Source organism: Penicillium riverlandense (genome assembly GCF_028828495.1).
Source record: "Penicillium riverlandense strain IBT 135883 chromosome Unknown utg000001l_segment0_segment0, whole genome shotgun sequence".
Lineage (NCBI taxonomy): Eukaryota > Fungi > Ascomycota > Eurotiomycetes > Eurotiales > Aspergillaceae > Penicillium > Penicillium riverlandense.
In genome coordinates, this window is record NW_026643194.1 from 3,592,655 (window position 1) to 3,611,751 (window position 19,097).

At 48.8% G+C, this 19,097-nt stretch overlaps 5 protein-coding genes across 5 annotated transcripts; 1 reads left to right on the forward strand and 4 right to left on the reverse strand.

Annotated features, from left to right (window-relative positions):
• Positions 1–102: 102 nt before the first annotated feature.
• N7474_001465 (putative MFS monosaccharide transporter) lies at positions 103–4,612 on the reverse strand (the record flags this gene model as incomplete). The annotated part of the gene is made up of 11 exons (XM_057192880.1): positions 103–500; positions 566–1,010; positions 1,066–1,342; positions 1,397–1,590; positions 1,645–1,933; positions 1,984–2,061; positions 2,120–2,599; positions 3,333–4,076; positions 4,129–4,277; positions 4,356–4,362; positions 4,425–4,612. The coding sequence occupies 11 exons, from the start codon at positions 4,610–4,612 to the stop codon at positions 103–105; spliced, it is 3,249 nt and encodes a 1,082-aa protein (XP_057057833.1).
• A 460-nt stretch (positions 4,613–5,072) lies between these two features.
• On the forward strand, positions 5,073–8,501 carry spt16 (chromatin-remodeling protein SPT16; the record flags this gene model as incomplete). The annotated part of the gene is made up of 7 exons (XM_057192881.1): positions 5,073–5,252; positions 5,326–5,410; positions 5,468–5,589; positions 5,662–5,817; positions 5,874–7,302; positions 7,357–7,955; positions 8,016–8,501. 7 exons carry the CDS (start codon positions 5,073–5,075, stop codon positions 8,499–8,501), a joined length of 3,057 nt encoding a protein of 1,018 aa, XP_057057834.1.
• A 313-nt stretch (positions 8,502–8,814) lies between these two features.
• On the reverse strand, positions 8,815–9,812 carry N7474_001467 (zinc metalloprotease; the record flags this gene model as incomplete). The annotated part of the gene is made up of 2 exons (XM_057192882.1): positions 8,815–9,480; positions 9,537–9,812. The coding sequence occupies 2 exons, from the start codon at positions 9,810–9,812 to the stop codon at positions 8,815–8,817; spliced, it is 942 nt and encodes a 313-aa protein (XP_057057835.1).
• A 519-nt stretch (positions 9,813–10,331) lies between these two features.
• N7474_001468 (CDC50/LEM3 family protein) lies at positions 10,332–11,858 on the reverse strand (the record flags this gene model as incomplete). The annotated part of the gene is made up of 6 exons (XM_057192883.1): positions 10,332–10,431; positions 10,485–10,647; positions 10,698–11,442; positions 11,506–11,602; positions 11,669–11,705; positions 11,762–11,858. 6 exons carry the CDS (start codon positions 11,856–11,858, stop codon positions 10,332–10,334), a joined length of 1,239 nt encoding a protein of 412 aa, XP_057057836.1.
• Positions 11,859–12,716: 858 nt separating this feature from the next.
• N7474_001469 (SWIRM domain-containing protein) lies at positions 12,717–13,880 on the reverse strand (the record flags this gene model as incomplete). Its single annotated transcript, XM_057192884.1, has 1 exon — positions 12,717–13,880. The coding sequence occupies one exon, from the start codon at positions 13,878–13,880 to the stop codon at positions 12,717–12,719; it is 1,164 nt and encodes a 387-aa protein (XP_057057837.1).
• Between the last annotated feature and the right edge of the window lie 5,217 nt (positions 13,881–19,097).

Below are 19,097 nucleotides of genomic sequence, written 5' to 3' on the forward strand. Positions count from 1 at the left end.
AAATGGGAGGCGGGACTATACAGGAGAGGGAGAAAAAAACGAACAGAAGAGGCCACATGAAATGCCAAAGAAGAACAAAAAGAAAGAAAGAAGAGATGATGGTTACGACCCATCGCCCTCTCCCTGCTCAATGCGCCGGTACTGGCTGCTGCTGATCTTGCCGCCTGGCCCCCGGTGTCGGCTAACCATGTTCGAGATCCAGCCCCCGATCCCTTCACCGCGGCCAGCACTACCTTGGTGAGAATCTGAGAGTCCAGATTTGCTGGGGCCGGAGTTGCTTAGGGACGGCGGGTCGATGTCGAGCCCTGGGATGGCGCTCTCGGTCCCAAGTTGGCCGTACGGTCGACGAATATCGAGCGAGGGGACAGGTGAGCCAGCACCCATCAGAGACCCGCGCTCACCATCCGTGGCGGGGGTTGGCATGGCTGTTGTTGCATCTCCAAACAAGAGGTCCATATCCTCCAGGCGGACCCCACTTGTTTCGGGGTAGAGAAAGTAGACTAGACAGAAGTGCGATAATCAGTTCATTGGGGTCTATGCAATGCAGGACGTCAACGATACTTACCCATCACAAAACTACATGCGCAGAAGAAGGCATGCACCAAATACAGCCGCCACTTGATTGCCGCTTGGAGGACCGGTGTTACCTCTCCCACGAGCCAGTTAAATGCCCAGTTCGTGGCGGTGCTCAGGCTAGCGCCTTTAGCACGAATACTCAAGGGCAAAATCTCCGGCGGGTAGAGCCACGGAATGGGGCCCCAGGATGCCCCGAAAGCCGCATTGTAGATCATTACAAAGATGACTGTCAGCGTCGGCGTGGCGGCAATATCGATATAAATCCAATACGAGATCAGCGATAGCGAGACGATCATGGCCACGGCGCCCCAGAGGAGAATTGGCCGTCGACCCCAGCGGTCGACCAGATACCACGGCGGCACAGTACTCAATAGGTACGTTAATCCGTTAATCCCGGTCATCAAAATTGCATCACGGCCAGCCCAACCGGCACTCTGTACGCTCCAGTCAGCACGTTGCCTACCTCGAAGTATTATGACGAATGTGGACACGACTTGCCTCGAACACCAAGGGGGCATAGTAGGAAATAACATTGATGCCGTTGAGCTGCGCCAAAGCCTGCGCGGACATGGCGATCAGGACGCGCTTGCGATACCGACGGAACATATCCATATATGAGCGCTCGCCCTCCTGACGCTGCAGGAGCACATTCATTTTGATCTCACGATACTCCTGGCGGGCTTTGTCATTGTGCAAGTCGCCTCCACCATACAGATTGGCGATTACCACCATGCCCTCCTCGTCATGGTCATTATCCAAAAGCCATCTGAAACCATGAGCACAAGATCTAGAGTTATTTGTGAGATGCGAGTAGGCTTACCTCGGCGATTCACAGATAATCAGGCTCCCAACGCCCAAAAGTGCACCCATCACGCACTGGAACAATAGTGGGAGGCGCCATGAGTAGTTGTTGTCAATGAAGCTGCAGAAATAGTCGACCCAGACACTGGCCGCGTATCCAGAGATATTCCCGGTGAATTCGATACAAGCCAATTTTCCTCGGCTGTGGGGCGGCTGCAACGGCACGTCAGCACAGAATGAGGGGTGGAAACGACCCAAGGACTATACCGAAATTTCAGACTGGTAGACAGGCACAATGGTCGACAGCGCACCGACACCGAGACCGGCAATAATGCGTCCCACCATCATCATGGGCATCCCGGTCGAGAATGCCTGAAAAGCACCCCCAATGAAGAACACGGCCGAGCCGTACAGGATGGTCCGTCGACGGCCAATGAGGTCTCCTATGCGGCCGACCAAGAGCGAGGCAATGAATGCGCCAACCTCCAAGATGGCAACCACGGTCCCAATGGTCGCCCGAGAGGGCTGGTCGAAGTAGTCTTTGAAGTACCAGCCACTGTCACCCGTTAGCTCATTCCAAGGTGCTAAGGACTCGAGAAGACGAACGTAATGATGCCCGACATCACCCCCTGGTCATAGCCAAACAGAAATACGCCTAATGATACAAAAACGCTGGTGAAGTAGCTACATGGTGGATTAGTACGGCAGTTCCCGACCCTCCTTGGGCTAGACGGGAACTTACAGCAGTGGCTTTCCCACCAAGCCATGGGTTTGCGCATTCTGACGGGTGCTTGGGGACATGGCGATGGCTAAGAAACGCTCGACCTTGGAAATACGGCGCGGAGGGGGGTTGGGGATTTCGATCTTCTCGAGGTCGACGCCGTCTTGGAGGTCTGGGGGATAGTGGACCCGCTTCGAGTGTTTCCTTCGCCCTCGGCGACCCAAGAGCTCCCGGTCCACAGACTTGCGGAGGCGGATCTGAAGCGGATCCTCAGTTTCGGCCAGCTGCTCAGCAAGGTCCCCAGTATCCGACCAAATAGAGAAGTCCGAGTCCGAGCGGGCAGACGAATGAGAAGAGCGTCGGCTGCCCTTCTCACTGGCGGACTCCAGCACCTTGATGGATCGATCTGGGGAAGGGGAGTCGTTGAGGGAGCGGAGGGGAATAATAGAGCCGCGTGGGGATGAAGACGCTGAGGGAGGAATGATGGCGGTGGTGGGGGGGCTGATAAGATCAGCCCGTTGGAGGCGGGAGAAAGAATGCGTGGGTCGATCGGGTTACGATCGAGGTGAGTACGTGGGGAAGGAAGGGGGAGGGAGGGAGGAAGAGTAATGTGGAGACGACGGAAAGAAAGAAAAAACAGCCGTAGTAAGTGAGCGAGTGAGGAGTGTTTAGCGGGGAAGAAAGACCAGGGGACGCCACAGAGTCAGGCCGGAGTCACTAGTTCGGGCTACAGAGGATGGATCACCGACGCAGGATGACGATGTAGGCAGTCAGGTGGTGCGGGAGGGCGGTGGACACACGAGGATAGATTCCGGTCGGATGATGATTGAGGGTGATGAGAAGACGAAGAAGATGATGAAGAGAAGTAGAAACAGAATTGGAAAGAGAGGAACCTGTTCTCTGGGGCTGAACGCGTACAGCTATGAGGGATCTGGTACTAGTGACCTATTATCACTATGGCAAATCCATAATCAACAGAGGTACCAGATACCTGTCAGGATTGGTCTCCACCCACCCGCAATAGGGGCTCATGATCCCCACTCACCACGGATCAGTCAAGAATATATAATATATGTATCTATGGACAGTATGTATATACAGCGAGACAGGTTTATGTACTCTAAGTCAGGACAATGTCATATCCGTCCTTCTGGAGGTGGATCGCATCCGCCGGATTCGCATACCGCCGGCGCACCACTTCGAAAATCACGAGTCCCGCGCTCGTGCTGGGCACCTGGCGGAGGGCATTGCCCACAAAGCCGCGGAACAGCCACGGCCGCCACCCCCGGCCCGGGCAGCCTTGCGTCGGCAGCGCTTTAGGGTTTCCTGGTAGGCGTGGTAGTAGAGCCGCAGCATCTGAGCTCGGGAAGGGTCGAGGCTGGCCTGGTGGTCCAGATATTCCAGCCGGCCGAGGTGAAGGTCCTGGATCGTACTTAGCGGATGTTGGATGGCTTGCTGGGCCACCGAGGCCACCACTCCGGCCATCATTAGGAAGCAAGGCTCCAATGCGTAGTGGGGTTTGATGAGAGGCACGCCGCGGTCGCTGGAGCCAGAGCTGGGAAGGACGTCCAGGCGGTCGGTGTGGAGGCGTCCGTAGTACCAGGTGACGAAAGAGTAATACGATTGTGACTTGACGTATTCAAAGGCCGAGAAAAAAACGGCCGAGCCGAACGAGTCACGCAGGAACGAGAGACCCCAGCCCGCAAAGATCCCACGGAGACCGATCTGTTGGAGCTTATGGTGGCCGTAGTGCCACATGCTCCGATACTGGCCCTCCAGCATGTCGCTGGTCTGCAGTCGAACCTGGAGAGCGTCGAGAGGAGCCGCTACCACCGACTGGATGGCACCGGCAGAGAAACCCGCAACAAAGGTGGCAGATGGAGGGGCCGGAGGCCAGACTCGCTTGACTCCTTGGGACACGGGTTCATGAAGCGCTCCCAGGACCTGGAGATAAGAGGTGTAGAGAACGGCGCCGACCCTGGACACGGTTAGAAGACTCGGTGCCGGTGCCCATGACTCCACGGACCTACCCGGCATTTGCCATCAAGGGGGGCAAGACTTGATTGGGGATAAAGCTCCAGCCATAGGTCCGAACAGCGTGGAGCAGCAACCCTGGTGTGGTGGTATGCAATGACCATTTGCCTTCGGCGACACGCGGGTTCACGGCTCTTGCGAATGCCTATTCGAAATGCGACAAAAGGCGGGAATTATCAGTCGACGGTATGTGTAGGGATTGCAGATCAATTGGAGGATGTACCATGTAACTACAATACAGTGTGTCAACATCGGGGGCATCGTTCGCGGAGGGAGATTCAAAGTCACATACTCAACACGCGTGCGAAAAAAGGCCTTGATAGGTGCCCTGAAATAGAACGCCACCATCTGAGCGCTGACTGCACGGACACCGGCCGCCGAGGCGCCCGTAGCTGCATCATCGCGAGGTTTTCTGCGAGATGAACTGCCCGATTCACTCAGGTGAGACTCGATATTGCCTGGGTTCATGGCGGGATACATGTCGGGGCCATGCAGAGTGCTCGGGGCCAGAGCATCCACTGCAGCCCCAGTGAAAGATCACCGAGCTCAGAGCCCAATTGCACTGGGGGGCGATGTAGAAACCATAGTGAGAGAGTGTGTGAGCGTGAGACAGAGATACGTAGGTGAAAAAAGATGGCTAAGCCAAGACAGGCAATACAGGACGCTACGGTCGCCCGATCACCCCTAGTACGTAGAAACGCGCTTTTCGCGTCGCCCGCCAAGCTCCTTAGCTCTTTCTCTTCCCTTTCTCTCTCTTCATCACTCTCCCATCTTCCCATCCCAACATCACCCCATCCACTGCTTTGGCTCATCTTCTCTTAACAGTGACACCTTTCTCTGTACTTTGCAACCTCTCTCTCTCCCTCTCCCTCCCCAGTTTGCCGGCTCACCAACCGGCCTCCCTGGCAGCGGCGGACTTCGCCCGCACCAAACCGCCGTCATGGCCGAGGAGATTGTGATTGACAAGACCACTTTCTTCAACCGGCTGTCCAACTTGTACTCGACCTGGAAGACCGACAAGCGCACAGGGAATGCCCTATTTGATGGCGTGGGATCGATCGTCATTCTCATGGGCAAAACCGACGAAGAGAATTCGTTTCAGAAAAGCAATGCCATGCATGTGAGTCATCGACTTCCTGGCTGTGGCGTCCATTGTTGGCATAATCCCGATTGCTAATCGAAGCTGAGAATAGTTCTGGCTCCTCGGCTATGAATTTCCAGCGACGCTCCTGGTCCTGACCACCGAAGCGCTATATGTGGTCACTGCGGCAAAGAAAGGTGATGACAACTGGATCCACCGCTGGAGAACGGATCACTAACGATCTGACAATGCAGCCAAACACTTGGAACCCCTCAAAGGCGGCAAGATTCCAGTTGAGATCCTGGTCACTACGAAGGATCCAGAATCCAAGACAAAGGCTTTTGAGAAGTGCTTGGATGTCATCAAGGGTGCGGGAGTAAGTAGCTTCACCCATATACCTGGGAAAAAATTCGACTTGACCAACTCAAACTGACGGTCACTGCAACAGAAGAAAGTTGGTGTCTTACCCAAGGATGCAACCTCTGGGCCGTTTGCTGAGGAATGGAAACGGGCTTTTTCGGATATTTCAAAGGAGGTCGAGGAGGTCGACATCGCTTCAGCGCTGTCTGCGAGTGCCTTTTCGGTCAAGGATCCCGACGAGCTGGTTAGTCTTTTGGGATCCCTTACACTTTCATTACGAAGCACTGACAGGGGTGGTAGGTGTCTATTCGAAATGCATCGAGGGCCTGTAGTGGCCTGATGTCCGAATATTTCGTCGATGAGATGTCACGGTTACTCGACGAAGAAAAGCAAATGACGCACAAAGCTCTCGCGAACAAAGTCGATGCAAAGATTGATGAAGCCAAATTTTTCAACAAGCTTCCAAAACTACCTTCGGAGTTCGATGCCGGACAAATCGACTGGGCCTACGGGCCAGTGATTCAGAGTGGAGGAGCATACGACCTGAAGCTCACCGCAACCTCCAACAATAACAACCTTCAGCCTGGAATTATCCTGTCTAGCTTCGGAATCAGATACAAAACTTACAGCTCACTCATTGCGCGTACTTATTTGGTCGATCCTAGCAAATCTCAGGAGGCCAACTACGCAATTCTGCTGAACATCCACGAAGCTGTTTTGAAGGAGATCCGTGACGGTGCTGTTGCTAAAGACGTCTACAACAAGGCACTAGGACTCGTTCGAGCCAAAAAACCTGAACTCGAGAGCCATTTTGTCAAGAACATCGGGGCTGGGATCGGAATTGAGCTTCGGGATGCCAACATGGTGCTCAATGCCAAAAATAACAAGACCTTGAAGAACGGCATGACGCTTTCAATCACCATTGGTCTGACTGACGTGAATGATCCGGACGCGAAGATCAAAAACAGCGTCTATTCCATGGTTATCACTGATACTGTGCGAGTCGGAGAAAGTGGCCCTCATGTCTTTACCAAAGATGCCGGTATTGACATGGATTCAGTCTCCTTCTACTTTGGAGACGAAGAAGAGCCTGAAAAGCCAGCCAAGGAGAAGAAGGATATCAAGTCCAGCACTGTTTCCAGCAGGAATGTCACCAGAACCAAACTCCGTGCTGAGAGGCCAACCCAGATTAACGAAGGCGCTGAAGCGCGTCGCCGCGAGCATCAAAAGGAACTGGCTTTGAAGAAGACCAGGGAGGGCTTGGACAGATTTACTGGTACCACTGGTGATGAAAATGGTGTGGCCCAAAAGAAATTCAAGCGCTTTGAGTCTTATAAACGAGATAATCAACTGCCCGCCAAGGTCAAAGACTTGACCATCTATGTTGACCACAAAGCTGCGACTGTCATTGTGCCCATTATGGGCAGACCAGTGCCATTCCACATCAACACTATCAAGAATGCCAGCAAGAGCGATGAGGGAGAATACGCCTATCTGCGCATTAACTTCCTGTCGCCGGGTCAGGGAGTTGGCCGGAAAGATGACCAACCATTCGAAGACATCTCCGCTCACTTCGTCCGCAATCTGACGCTACGGTCGAAGGACAATGACCGATTGGCACAAGTGGCGCAGGACATCACAGAGCTGCGGAAGACTGCCTTGCGGAAGGAGCAAGAGAAGAAGGAAATGGAGGATGTGGTCGAGCAAGACAAGCTTGTCGAGATCAGAAGTAAGTTTGCGTGGTTTTTCTGACTCCGCTATCATGATACTGACTCTATGCTAGACCGTCGGCCTGTGAAGCTCCCTGATGTCTACCTTCGGCCACCGTTGGATGGAAAGCGCGTCCCGGGCGAAGTCGAAATCCACCAAAATGGTCTCCGGTATCTGTCACCTTTCCGCAATGAGCATGTGGACGTTCTCTTTAGCAACATCAAGCACCTCTTCTTCCAGCCATGTGACCATGAACTGATTGTGGTCATTCATGTACATTTGAAGACTCCCATCATGATTGGGAAAAGAAAGACCAGAGATGTTCAATTCTATCGCGAGGCCACTGAGATGCAATTCGATGAAACTGGAAACCGCCGGCGCAAGCATCGATATGGGGACGAAGAGGAGTTCGAGGCAGAGCAGGAGGAGAGACGCCGGAGAGCAGCGCTCAACCGCGAGTTCAAGGCCTTTGCAGAGAAGATTGCGGATGCCGGAAAAGATGAGGGAGTGGATGTCGACATCCCGTTCCGAGAGATTGGCTTTACCGGTGTGCCCAACCGCTCCAACGTTCTGATTCAGCCGACGACGGATGCTTTGGTTCAACTGACTGAGCCACCATTCATGGTCATCACCTTGAACGAGATCGAGATTGCTCATCTAGAAAGAGTGCAGGTAACGTCCACTTGGTCCTTTCCTGTTGACCCTCCCTTTCCCTACTAACAAACACAACAGTTTGGGCTCAAAAACTTCGACATGGTGTTTGTCTTTAAGGACTTCCATCGTCCTCCTGTGCACATCAATACGATTCCGGTTGAAGCTCTGGAGGGGGTCAAGGACTGGCTTGATTCCGTTGATATCGCATTCTCCGAGGGACCGCTGAATCTTAACTGGACCACAATCATAAAAACGGTTGTAAGTGATCCGTACGGCTTCTTTGCCGACGGCGGGTGGTCCTTCCTGGCAGCCGAATCAGACTCGGAAGATGGCTCCGAGGAGGAGGAAGAGTCTGCATTTGAACTTTCGGAATCAGAGCTCGCTGCGGATGAAAGCTCCGAGGAAGATAGCGAGGAGTATGATGACAACGCCAGCGCAGATGCGAGTGATTTCAGTGCGGATGAAGAGAGCGGCGAGGATTGGGACGAGCTGGAGAAGAAGGCCAAGAAGAAGGATAAGGAAAGCAGTATGGACGACGACCGCGGAACTAAACGCAAGCGCTAGTGTCGAGTGCGCCGACATGGAGGAGGGCGTTGTGCTTTTTCGTTCTTCCTACTTTCCCCCTTGTATCTTCCCTAGGCTGCAACAAGCTGCAAACTGCTACCCAGGTAGGTAGTACCAAACATTCGAGAGTATTTGCGAACAAAAATCGAATTTAAGTCCGTGATTTCTACATTGACGAGACTCGCGTAATCCAACAATCAAGCCCAATATGAATTAGATCCCTCTGGGATGCGAATAGCAGGTAAGCTACACTACACTACATCCCCAGGGGTTCCAAGAGGGGGAATATACAGAACAAAACCATCAACCTGTTTCATTTGCCAGCGCGCATGACCGCCCACATGCTTCGCATCCGTTGCCCTTGGCCAGGAGTGAAGCTCTCGTAGCACACGTCGGACGAGTAATCCATAAAATCATGAATTGCATCCAGGCCGGGCGAATCCGGGCAAGAATCCTTGCGAGTCGGACAACCATCAGTAGGGGTGGATTGCTGGGGCGTGTCACCGATGTAGTCGCCTGCGTTGTCCGGCGAGCACGACTCTCCCTGGAAGGTGTGTAAAAGGCCATTCCAGTGCCCAATCTCGTGGATAGCAGTCCCGCCCCTATTGTACAAGTCCAGTGAGCCACCAGGCATCGTCTTGGCCAGGATGTTGCAACCATCCTTTACATAGTCCGCATAAGTGCTCCTCATATTGATACTGGGGTCGGGCAAGGTACAGAAACCTAGGACGCTGGATGACATATCGTTCGACACGCTGGTACCACGATGCTCAGTGGCTCGCCCGGCCTGCTGCCCCGGAGGCGCTTCGAGATCGGTTTGGAAATAGACGTTCAGGGTCTGATAACTGCCTTGTCGGAGGGCCCGCTTCATGCCCAACTCATCCTCATTGCGGGCCCAAGTGTCGTTAACATGCCAAGTCACGCCTTGCAACCGATACGAGATGGTCGTATTCATGTAAGCATATTGCAGGATCGAAAGCTGCGAAGCAATTAACACACCGGCATGGATGGGGTGTAAGTGGAAAGGCGACAGACCTGGGCAGCAACCATCTCTTGTGAAACCTGATCAGCCTCCGCCTCGCTCCTGATGATATGAAACCAGGTGTCTATTTCGATGGGCAACAACCGAGCCTCGGCCGTGGGATCGGACTGCGCTTCATTCGACTTCAAACGCTGCAGCTCGCCCAGGAGAGATTCATCGGGATCCTCCGTTGCGCAGATGCCTCGATTCAAAAGAGCAGCACTACTATATTGGTTCTGTAAAAAAAGAGCGAATAGGGCCACAAGCTGAAAAAAGGAGAGAAAGGCCATGTTGCCGGTGTTCTGTGCGCCCTGGATGTCTTCGTCTGCCACACTGTCTCAAAACAGAAAGAGAAATTCGGTTCTTTGTGCCTATATGGCCCGAGACGCAGCCTTCATGCTCGATCAACATGGTCCGGGCCACAAGGAATGCTGCGTCATGGGTGGAATGCATGTTGCGCCGCAAGGGATCCCTCCGAGCATGCGGGCCCTCAGAGCTAGAATTTAGCGGCTGGCGCGAGTTCCGACACATTGCTGAAACGCGACGTGAGGTCATCCAAATGTTGCCAAACAGAAAGAATGTTTATTGGGGCCATCTGCAATGTGGGTTAGATACAAAAACTCCTTGCAAAACACCATGGCAAGAACAGGTTCTTAATAATTCACAAGCCCAGTGCGCGCAGGGACAAAAAAAAAAAACACAAAAAACAAAAAAAAAAGGTATTGAGTACAGCCAGATCCAGTCCAGGGAGAAAGAAAGAAAATAGAAGACGCCATGGAAAAAATTGAAAGTGCCTGAAGGTGAGGTTCTCAAATGGCATTAGGCCCAAATCGATCATCTCGGCCTGTGGCGACTGCGGTGCTGGGTTGATTCGACTCCCAAGTGAGATAGGTGTGGTCACCCAATTTCCTGCGCCACAAATTAGCCCAGAAACTGCGACGGTCACTCAAAACAGATCTTACCTGGGTCGGACCAAATGTGCAATCGTGAACAACACCCCGAGGAGCACACAGACACCGCCAATGACCACATAGGCAATCCCCATAGAAGGGTTCTTGCCACCCATGACAGTACGGGTAGAGATCAAAATTGACTTGGTTCCGTCGTACTCGGTCACCGGGAAATCTAGCTCATAATTAGCATCCGACAAGCCAAAGAGGTCGAGCGCTTCTTACTGTCCACAATGTCCAACAGGTACAGGCCTTCCGGCATGGAGGCATCGTCACTTCGACGAGAGAGTTTGCTGAAGGCCGGCAAGCCAGCGGTTCTCATCCAAACCATAAAATCTTCGTCGGTATGAAGATTGGGCATGTTAGAGGCATTATATCCGTCAGGATACCTGCGCTCCCAGTTGCGGGGCGGGACCACCTCGTCTGGCTGGTATTGGGTCTTCTTGATGAGATCTTTGTCACTTGCCCAGGCAATTCCGTTCTTGCTCATGTTGTAGGTTGAGTTTAAGTTTAGATTCACGGGGTTTCCGATGGTGTCATTGAATTGGGAGTTGGCAATGAGCCCACATGGATAGTAGGCCTTCTTCGTAACGGGATCGATGTCGAGAGGAGAGCAGGTGCCTCCGGATATAGTGGAATTCGGGACCGCGGTGCCCTTCAGTTGGTCCAACTCCAGCGACTGAACGTATCGGCGGTGATTCTGGTAGAAATTCGTGAGACGGTAGTACATGTACACCGGTGCCGGAAGTTCGTTGGGAATCTCAAAGAAAAGGTGGCAGGTACACAAATCCGACGAATCGCAGGTTTTGCTCCAATAAGGCTTCGGCTTCTGTGAAGACTTTGTCCGGAAGGTAGACGATACCAAATCGGGACTCAAGTACGCGTTATTCCCTGATGTTATAACGTCACTGCTACTAACGTTGGGCGCTAGTTTTATGCAGTCGCTGTAATCGAGGCTGATCTCTTGGACCTGTTACATGCACAAACCCCCGTCAGCTCAAGCTCAATGTGGAAACAGGAGGAACAGGCTTACTTGTGAGCTCGCCCATATGAGAACCCCGCCGATCGGGGCGAACAAAACACCAACTATGAAGAACAGAGGAAGCACACTTTTGGGAGTCAGGATCGGTCTGTCGGAGTGGTCAGCGCGCAGTTCCAAAGCGGTGGGAACAGGACGGTCGAGCGACAATACTCACTGCCATGCTTTCAAACGCTGCTGTCGAAACGCCGTATCTATTAAAACCATCAGCCGAGTTGAAGGGGTGCAGGAAGGTTCTCCGAGTGCGTACTGGCGGGTCTCCGGGACTTGGGCTTCTTGTCGTCAGCATCTCGAGCATGCTCCTGCTCGTCGATGGATTCGGTGCGTGTCGCCTCAGCCTGGGACATGGTGGGCAGAATAATGGACGTGAATGGATGAAGAAGGGGAGCCTTGAAGGGAAGACTAAAGCTTGAGCCAGAAGACGAAACGAATGTTAGGAAAAGGTGGCGCGGCCTGACTTGCCCGTGACCCCGGCGCTGTGATTGGTGGTTATGTAAGCACCGTGGTGGGAACCATGACGATGGATGAAAGATACGAACTAGTTACTAAGTACTACTGATTCATAGGTAGGGAATTGGAAAAGAGAATGGTTCCATTGTTATGTCAGGGTATCAAGCCTATCATCATCCTATCTGCCCGAGTTCCCTCCGAGAGAACAAATATCAAATCATTCAAGAGGCGAACACCAGAGACCAAATCCTACCATTCTAGACGTAAGTGAAAAAGCAGGACAGCACCAAACGCCGAAAGCCAGGAGCCGAACAGCAAGAAACGAGAGGGTGTGAAACGGGTTAGGAAATAAAATCAGAGAAAGGAATGTTGTCGTCAATGCAATCGTAATCGTTCAAGAGCCATTGGGTCGTGTGAAAGCCGAAAGGTTAACTGTGGGGATGGCATGAATCCTAGATGCCATCCAGAGTCATTGTCTCTGTGTATAGCAAAGCAAGACGATGCTGGAATTGTAATGGGTCAAAGAGTCGGAATCGTCCACCGAGGGACGGCAGATGGGTCAGTTACTCGGGGGGGAAAGCGTTCGTCCCCAGGGGAGGGAGGGCACTCTCTCGAAGGCCGGGAGTGGAGGGAGGGACCGCTGGTGATCATCCCACGCCAGCAGAGGAAAGCATAACCAACAAAAGGACTAGGTATGTGAGAAAAGATATTGCCAGGAGGCGAGGTGGCCAGGGTCCATGGAACAACAGAGCCCTTCACCGCAGAAACCGGGTGAAAAGCTCAGGTTTGAACCAGCCAACACGCTCATAGGCCGTCCAAAGCTTGCTTGCTTTGTTGACATCAATCTTGCAGGCTTGCTGAGCATCCGTCTTGCGGAACTCCTTGCCGACTCCCAAAGCCTTGACGCGGGCTTCAAAGATACGGCGCTTGCTGCAGAGATATGTCGCGCACGACAGGCGCAACGTGGAGGCAAGGTTGAGCTCGGCCGGGCTGAGTAGATGTCGGTCCGGGTCATTGCTCAAGTCTAACATCTGGCCCTTCCAGTCCGCTTTCAGGGCTTTCGCATTGCCACCGAGCGTTTCCACCGAGGGTGAGTAGTCCTGGAGAGAGTGAAAGTCTGTGTCATCCCGGGCGGTTCCCAGGGTGCGGGAGGGTTTCGCGGCCGACCCGGGGGAATCAAAGTGATCCAGGGCCTGTTGTTTGGGGGTAGATTTGGGGGTTCGCTTGACGCGGGGTGCGCGCTGCACCCGTGTGTGGGCGATTCCCATCTTCTTGGATGGGGCTGGGGCGATCTTCTTCAGCTTCGCCTCCGCGTCGGGACGATAACGGTTCATCAAGATCAGCTGGCGCTCGAGGGTCTCGCGTTCCTCCCTGGCCCAGGCCAGCGGGTTGCGGTTGTAGTGGGTCGACACCATCGGCACACACGACAGCGCCAGGAGATATTCATCCCGGGTCGGTTTGTTCAGTTTGTTGTCAAACCTGGCCATGTGGGAATTGATGTGCTGCTCCACAAGGGCCTGAGCGGCTGGCGGGGCGATGGGGCCGAAGAGCGGCTCATCAGTGGCAACCTCGGTGATGGAATCGTGGCGCGGGAAGAGGACAGGGTCCCGCGACGAGCTGACATCTCGCTCGATCTGCTCTGCCGTTTGCGATCTCCTCTTCTTGTTCCCCGTGTACGGGGTCACTGGTGGGGAAGGCAGGTCCATCTCGGACTGGGTGCGCTTCCGATCTGCTGAGATGGGCGGGAGCGTGACATCGCCACCGAGCGACGTGTCCCGAGGCATCAGCGGCGAGAAGGAGGAGTGAAAGCTCTCGAGCGGCTTCGTCTCGGGAGGCGACATGAGGCTGGACACCGAGGGGAGGTGATTATTCATGGTGGTTGGGCGCTTGCCTTGCTGCAGCCCAACGGATGAGGTCATTTTCCGATCAGGACGCAGGGGCGATCGCCAGTGGAATTTAGGGAATGGAGGGGCACGGGTGTGGGGTTTGGTTTGGGTTTGGGGGGGAACAGTGAGGATGGTTATGGATGATGCTAATGGGAAAGGGAAGAGGGAGAGAGAGAGAGAGGAAGCAGAAGGAGGATTACGGGGGATGATGGGAGAGAGATGGTAGAAGTAGGATTGGAAGTCAATGGAAAGCAGGCCAGTGATTTGTCAGTTTCGGGGGTTCTTTGTCTGTGGCGATAACAGGTGACAAGCACCGCCTTGACTCATATCACGCTGACGGGGCCCTGCTGGCGGTGATTGGCTGGGGGTCAGCCAGCGGCGATCGGATCGTGTGGGGGGGACCAATGAGCGTGGCAGGAGATGGTCAGGCAGAGACATCACAGGCAGCAGCGCCAAACTCAATTACGGCCGGCCGAGGGGATCACCTGACGTTATCGACCGAGGGAGGAGGGATGTGCGTGATGATGGGGGGATGCCTGGTGGATGCCTGGGGCATGCCCGGATGCCTGATTGGTGGGATGCCCGCCCTGCGACGGCAAGAGTCGATCATACCGGTGGCCTCTACCCACTGGTCGTGGTGGGTAGCTACCGTCCATCCGTTTCGATGTTGATAGGCATCTGGGCGTGGACTGGGCCGACCGATTCTTTATTACTCTCTTTCTGCCAGGGCCGGATGTATTTTTGGTTTTCTTATCTACTGCGAATGCGTGCTATCGGTTATGGTGAGCTTGCATACTATGCCTCCTGCTATAGAACCACGTGTTTGGATCCTAATCTAGTCTTCTACCAAGACTGTTCTTACTTTCTTGGTTGCCTTTCCGTATTTTGTTGTTTGCTCCCTTTTTTATCATCCTTTTTCCTATCATAGATAGGGACCGTCTAGACGCACGAGAATGGCTACACGTCGTATACTATACTTTCGTAAGGTATCTTTGTCTAGACGCTTAATCCCTTGGTATTGAATAATATAAAGGAAATACTTTTGACATACTAGGTAACTATGATAAACTAGTTACTAACGTAATTCCTGGGCGAGCGGGTCCGCCCAAAGTAACGTAATAGACGCTTGATTTTTACAACTCGATATTTCAACAACCATGGCTTGATATTCCATGTGAATCTTGGAATGGTTGTATTATGGGCACGATCAACGGTATGCACTCGCCTAGATCTAAGTTAAAAAAAAAATATTAAAAAATAACTCCTTGCGTTGCCCGGAAAAAAAAAAGCCTATCCGGGCAACAGATATATATATCTGAACTACGAAGTATGACAACCCCTCAAACCTCGTAATCGGGCTCCATATGATCCAAAATATACGTATATATACTATAAAACTTCGTATTAAGCTACCGTTATTGGGATACCGAGTTGTAAAATATTCCATTTACTATCTATCATAGTGTTCTGGGGTGACCCGCCCGCCCCGCCCAGGAATTACGGCGTGAGAGACGCACTACAATATATACTAGCCATTGACTCTATAAAGAACCAATAGTAGTATACAAGGACGCCCCAAACTTCTAGATTACCCTATAGAGAAGCTCTACTATTAACAATACATATACAAAGATTAAACCAACTAAGATGTAATATTACATTTATCATAAGACATAGGGCCATATTGGATATAATTAACCCAACTAAAATGCCCCAAGTATAAACGTAGTGCACACTACCTCAACACCTAATACATTTTATCTCCTTTTACCTTAATCGATATTATGACCCTTACAGATAATAAGGATACCGAAGTAAGACAAGCCTAAGGTCTCAGAGAAGCCTGCTTCCTCCTCAGATAGAGGAATAGCATAAATAATTTACGCATACCTAAAACTAATTAGATAAGACATTATTTTAATACCTAGTTAGCCTTTAATAGATATCTAGTGAATATTTTAGCACCCATAGAAAATACAGTAAATAGCTTTATATTTATGAGTATGGACCATACATGCTATTCTTTAGCTTAGGTTCGAACCATCTATATAACTTAGTCACTGTATTACCCCATAAAGAGATTTAATAAATACGGACCCTAATTACCCATATTGCAGAACTTATATCCTATCTCGATAGTGATAGATATAAATCCTGTCTCTTATAATAGACCCTAGATAATATGCTTCGAATACTATAAAGTACTTTTCAACTATAAGACAGTAATTAACTCGGCTAAATAATTAACAAAGAGGTAAAGGAGATAAGGATTTCTTAGTCATTTATATGTATAATAGGCTTGCTTTAAAATAGTATAAAGAGTATAATTAAAGGCCTTATATTTCTTAGTTTAGCTTCTTTATTAAATAAATGTATTAGGGCTACTTTAGATACGAAATTTACTCCTAAATAAACTATATAATACTTCATAATTAACCTAATCTTGCAAAACTACTAGATTAGACCTAACTTTTCGAAGAATATATAATAATGAGTTACACTGATCCAATATAGTCTATCAAGGCTATATTGGTAGTTATTATAATAACTCTACTATTTTTAATACTATAGTAAAAACTTACTGTATAGAGTGTAACTTACTAAGAGTATATATAATACAAGTCTAATAATAATTGCTATTAAATTTTTTTTTAGCTTACTCCTATATTTTGTAATTGGTTCTGTCTTCTCTATATCTATTTCCAGTTACTTTTTATAGCTTAAGTAGATAACAGTAAATTTAATATAAAATATAATAATATTAATTTACGAGACTGAGGCGAGATACTCATAATCTAACGACTCTAAAAACCTAGAATAGACTAATAAATCTTAGTATTAGCTTTCTATTAAGTATTTTCAAGTTAACCCAAGTTAAGAGTAGTATTATTATTAGACTTAGAAGGTAAAAAGGTTTATAACGTTTATTGTAGGTTTCAACCTGTAAATAAGTAGCGTTCTGCTAATATTTATATTTCTCTAGGTATAGATGATTTTTAGTACAACGCGTACGATTAGTTTGGCGACACCGCCCCAATTTTAGCGCGTGTACGACGCGTCTCCTATTTTGTTTTTTAGTTTACTTAACAATTATACGTCGGTTTAGGAACGAACTAAGTGGAAATAGAAGGCTAAATGCTAGACTGTGTGCCCTAACGCACTTTACAATTTTGTATACGCTGGAAGTAGGGAAATCGCCTACTAAAATCGCTTCTAATTTAAGCATCTGTCATAGCATAACCTACTATGCACGCTATCAATTCTAACAACGTGTAGACGGTAAATCTCGCCCTTGTATAGGTCGCCCTAAAGATCTTACCTAATATAGTTATAGAAAAATCTTCATCGCGCTTATTAGAACCCGTGGTAGAGTTATAGGGTCCTTTCTATAAACTACCTAGAAATCCGTATCGTAATACTATTCGTAGAATTTTAAAGCATTAGAGTTATAATAATACAAATAGAGGTAAACAGAAGTTCTAGATACCTTTAAATGATATTACTACTCGAAAACAGAAGTGATTCGCTCGAATTTAGGGGAGATATAGGCTGTTTAACTATATGATCTTTTAAATGAATGTCCGGTTTGAGATACATCTAATTCTAGCGATTAATAGTAATTTCGCTTCTATTCTAAACCATATCGATGTAATCTTATGAATGTGAAGCCTTATATGAAGGATATTTCGTAAATAGTTTAGGCTATAGTCTAGATTAGTAAGTACGGGGTCGATTTTTATAGATTAAGATGCTAACTTGCCTGGCAACGGATACATCTACTACCAAATCATATCTTAATGCCCTCGATGAGGGCCTTATGAAGTAAGCGCTATAGACCTAGTATTATCTTTTAAAAAGATAAAGCGAAGATTTACAATCGTCGGTTGCACAAGAGTAGTTTGGAATATAGTATTGACGTAGATTACCCTCCGTACTCTCCTATTTAAACCGAATTAAGCCTATTTAGAGACTTCAAAATTAAGATCTTTCGACTACATCTTAAATTAGTTAATAGGTTAAACAGAGGCTGATTAGGAGTTCTTTAAGGACTATATGTACGAGGCATATGATGCTTTGGATTAGGGGACATTTGATAACCCTAATTCGGTTAGTGGCCTAGACGAATTATAGCTATAAAGCGTCTAGATAGGTATTATATTACTAGGTATTAGAAGTAGAATAGGTAGAGGGATATATAATTAATTAATTTATATGGTTAAAGTTAAAATAATTATTATGTGCTTAGTTATATCGAATGTAGGTAGGTAAATGGGTAGAATTCACTGAATCAGGAAGCGTCGCCAGACTTATCAGCTATCAGTCTACATATTTCTATAGTTAGGTCTCAGTAGTAGAAACTTGCCTTAGTTTTGATATAAAAGTCTACTAAATAGCCCAGAAGGTAAGAAAGAAGATTTAAGGCTATATTTATAGAATTATTAACATGTATATATAAAATAAAGGAGTTTTAGCTGGGCTAATTATTCTATACCTATAAACTAGTAAAGATAATATTATAATATTTAGGGTATATGCTCTATTTAGCCTTAATAGCCTTCTTTCGCCTCTAGCTGTTTAATTCCCATATTACATACATGAAATTTTTATTACAAGGTTTAAACCTAGATTTATCTACGTATAGTTTCTCTCTAGTATATATAGGTTACAATGAGGAACTAATTAGTTATAATTTAGTTCTTACTATATATATATAGATTAGTTCTATATTTATAGGCCGCCGAGCTCCGTAAGTTCTAAGCTTAGGCCTTTCTTATAAACATGTCTCATTATGCTTAAACTATGACTTATGTATATGTAGGTCATTATTAGATAGCACTAATATAGTTCTAATAGTTTAATACTTAGTGAGCCCTGTCTGAATATTATCTTTATGGCTAATAGTAAGGTTTTCCCACTCTACCAACTAACAATGAAATTAAAACATATCCTAGTGCTTGGAGCACCTTTACATATACAGTGAAGCTAAGCTTAAGGAGCTATTTGTCCGGATACTAAAAGTTATAATTAAGAATAAACCAAGGCATCTTTAACCCTAATTTCCTTATATTATAGTATCGATGAAGTACATATTTCTAGTCTTGAGGGTTTTCTTATGGGTCAACTGTTAAGCCTTAAGGTCTTACTATTTAAGTTTAATAGTAAGCTTAAGCTAAGCGATGTTCTCCTAAAACAACTAGGCTTTATTGGCAGTTACGTTACGAGTTCCTAATGTAGTAGAAGTATGTTTAA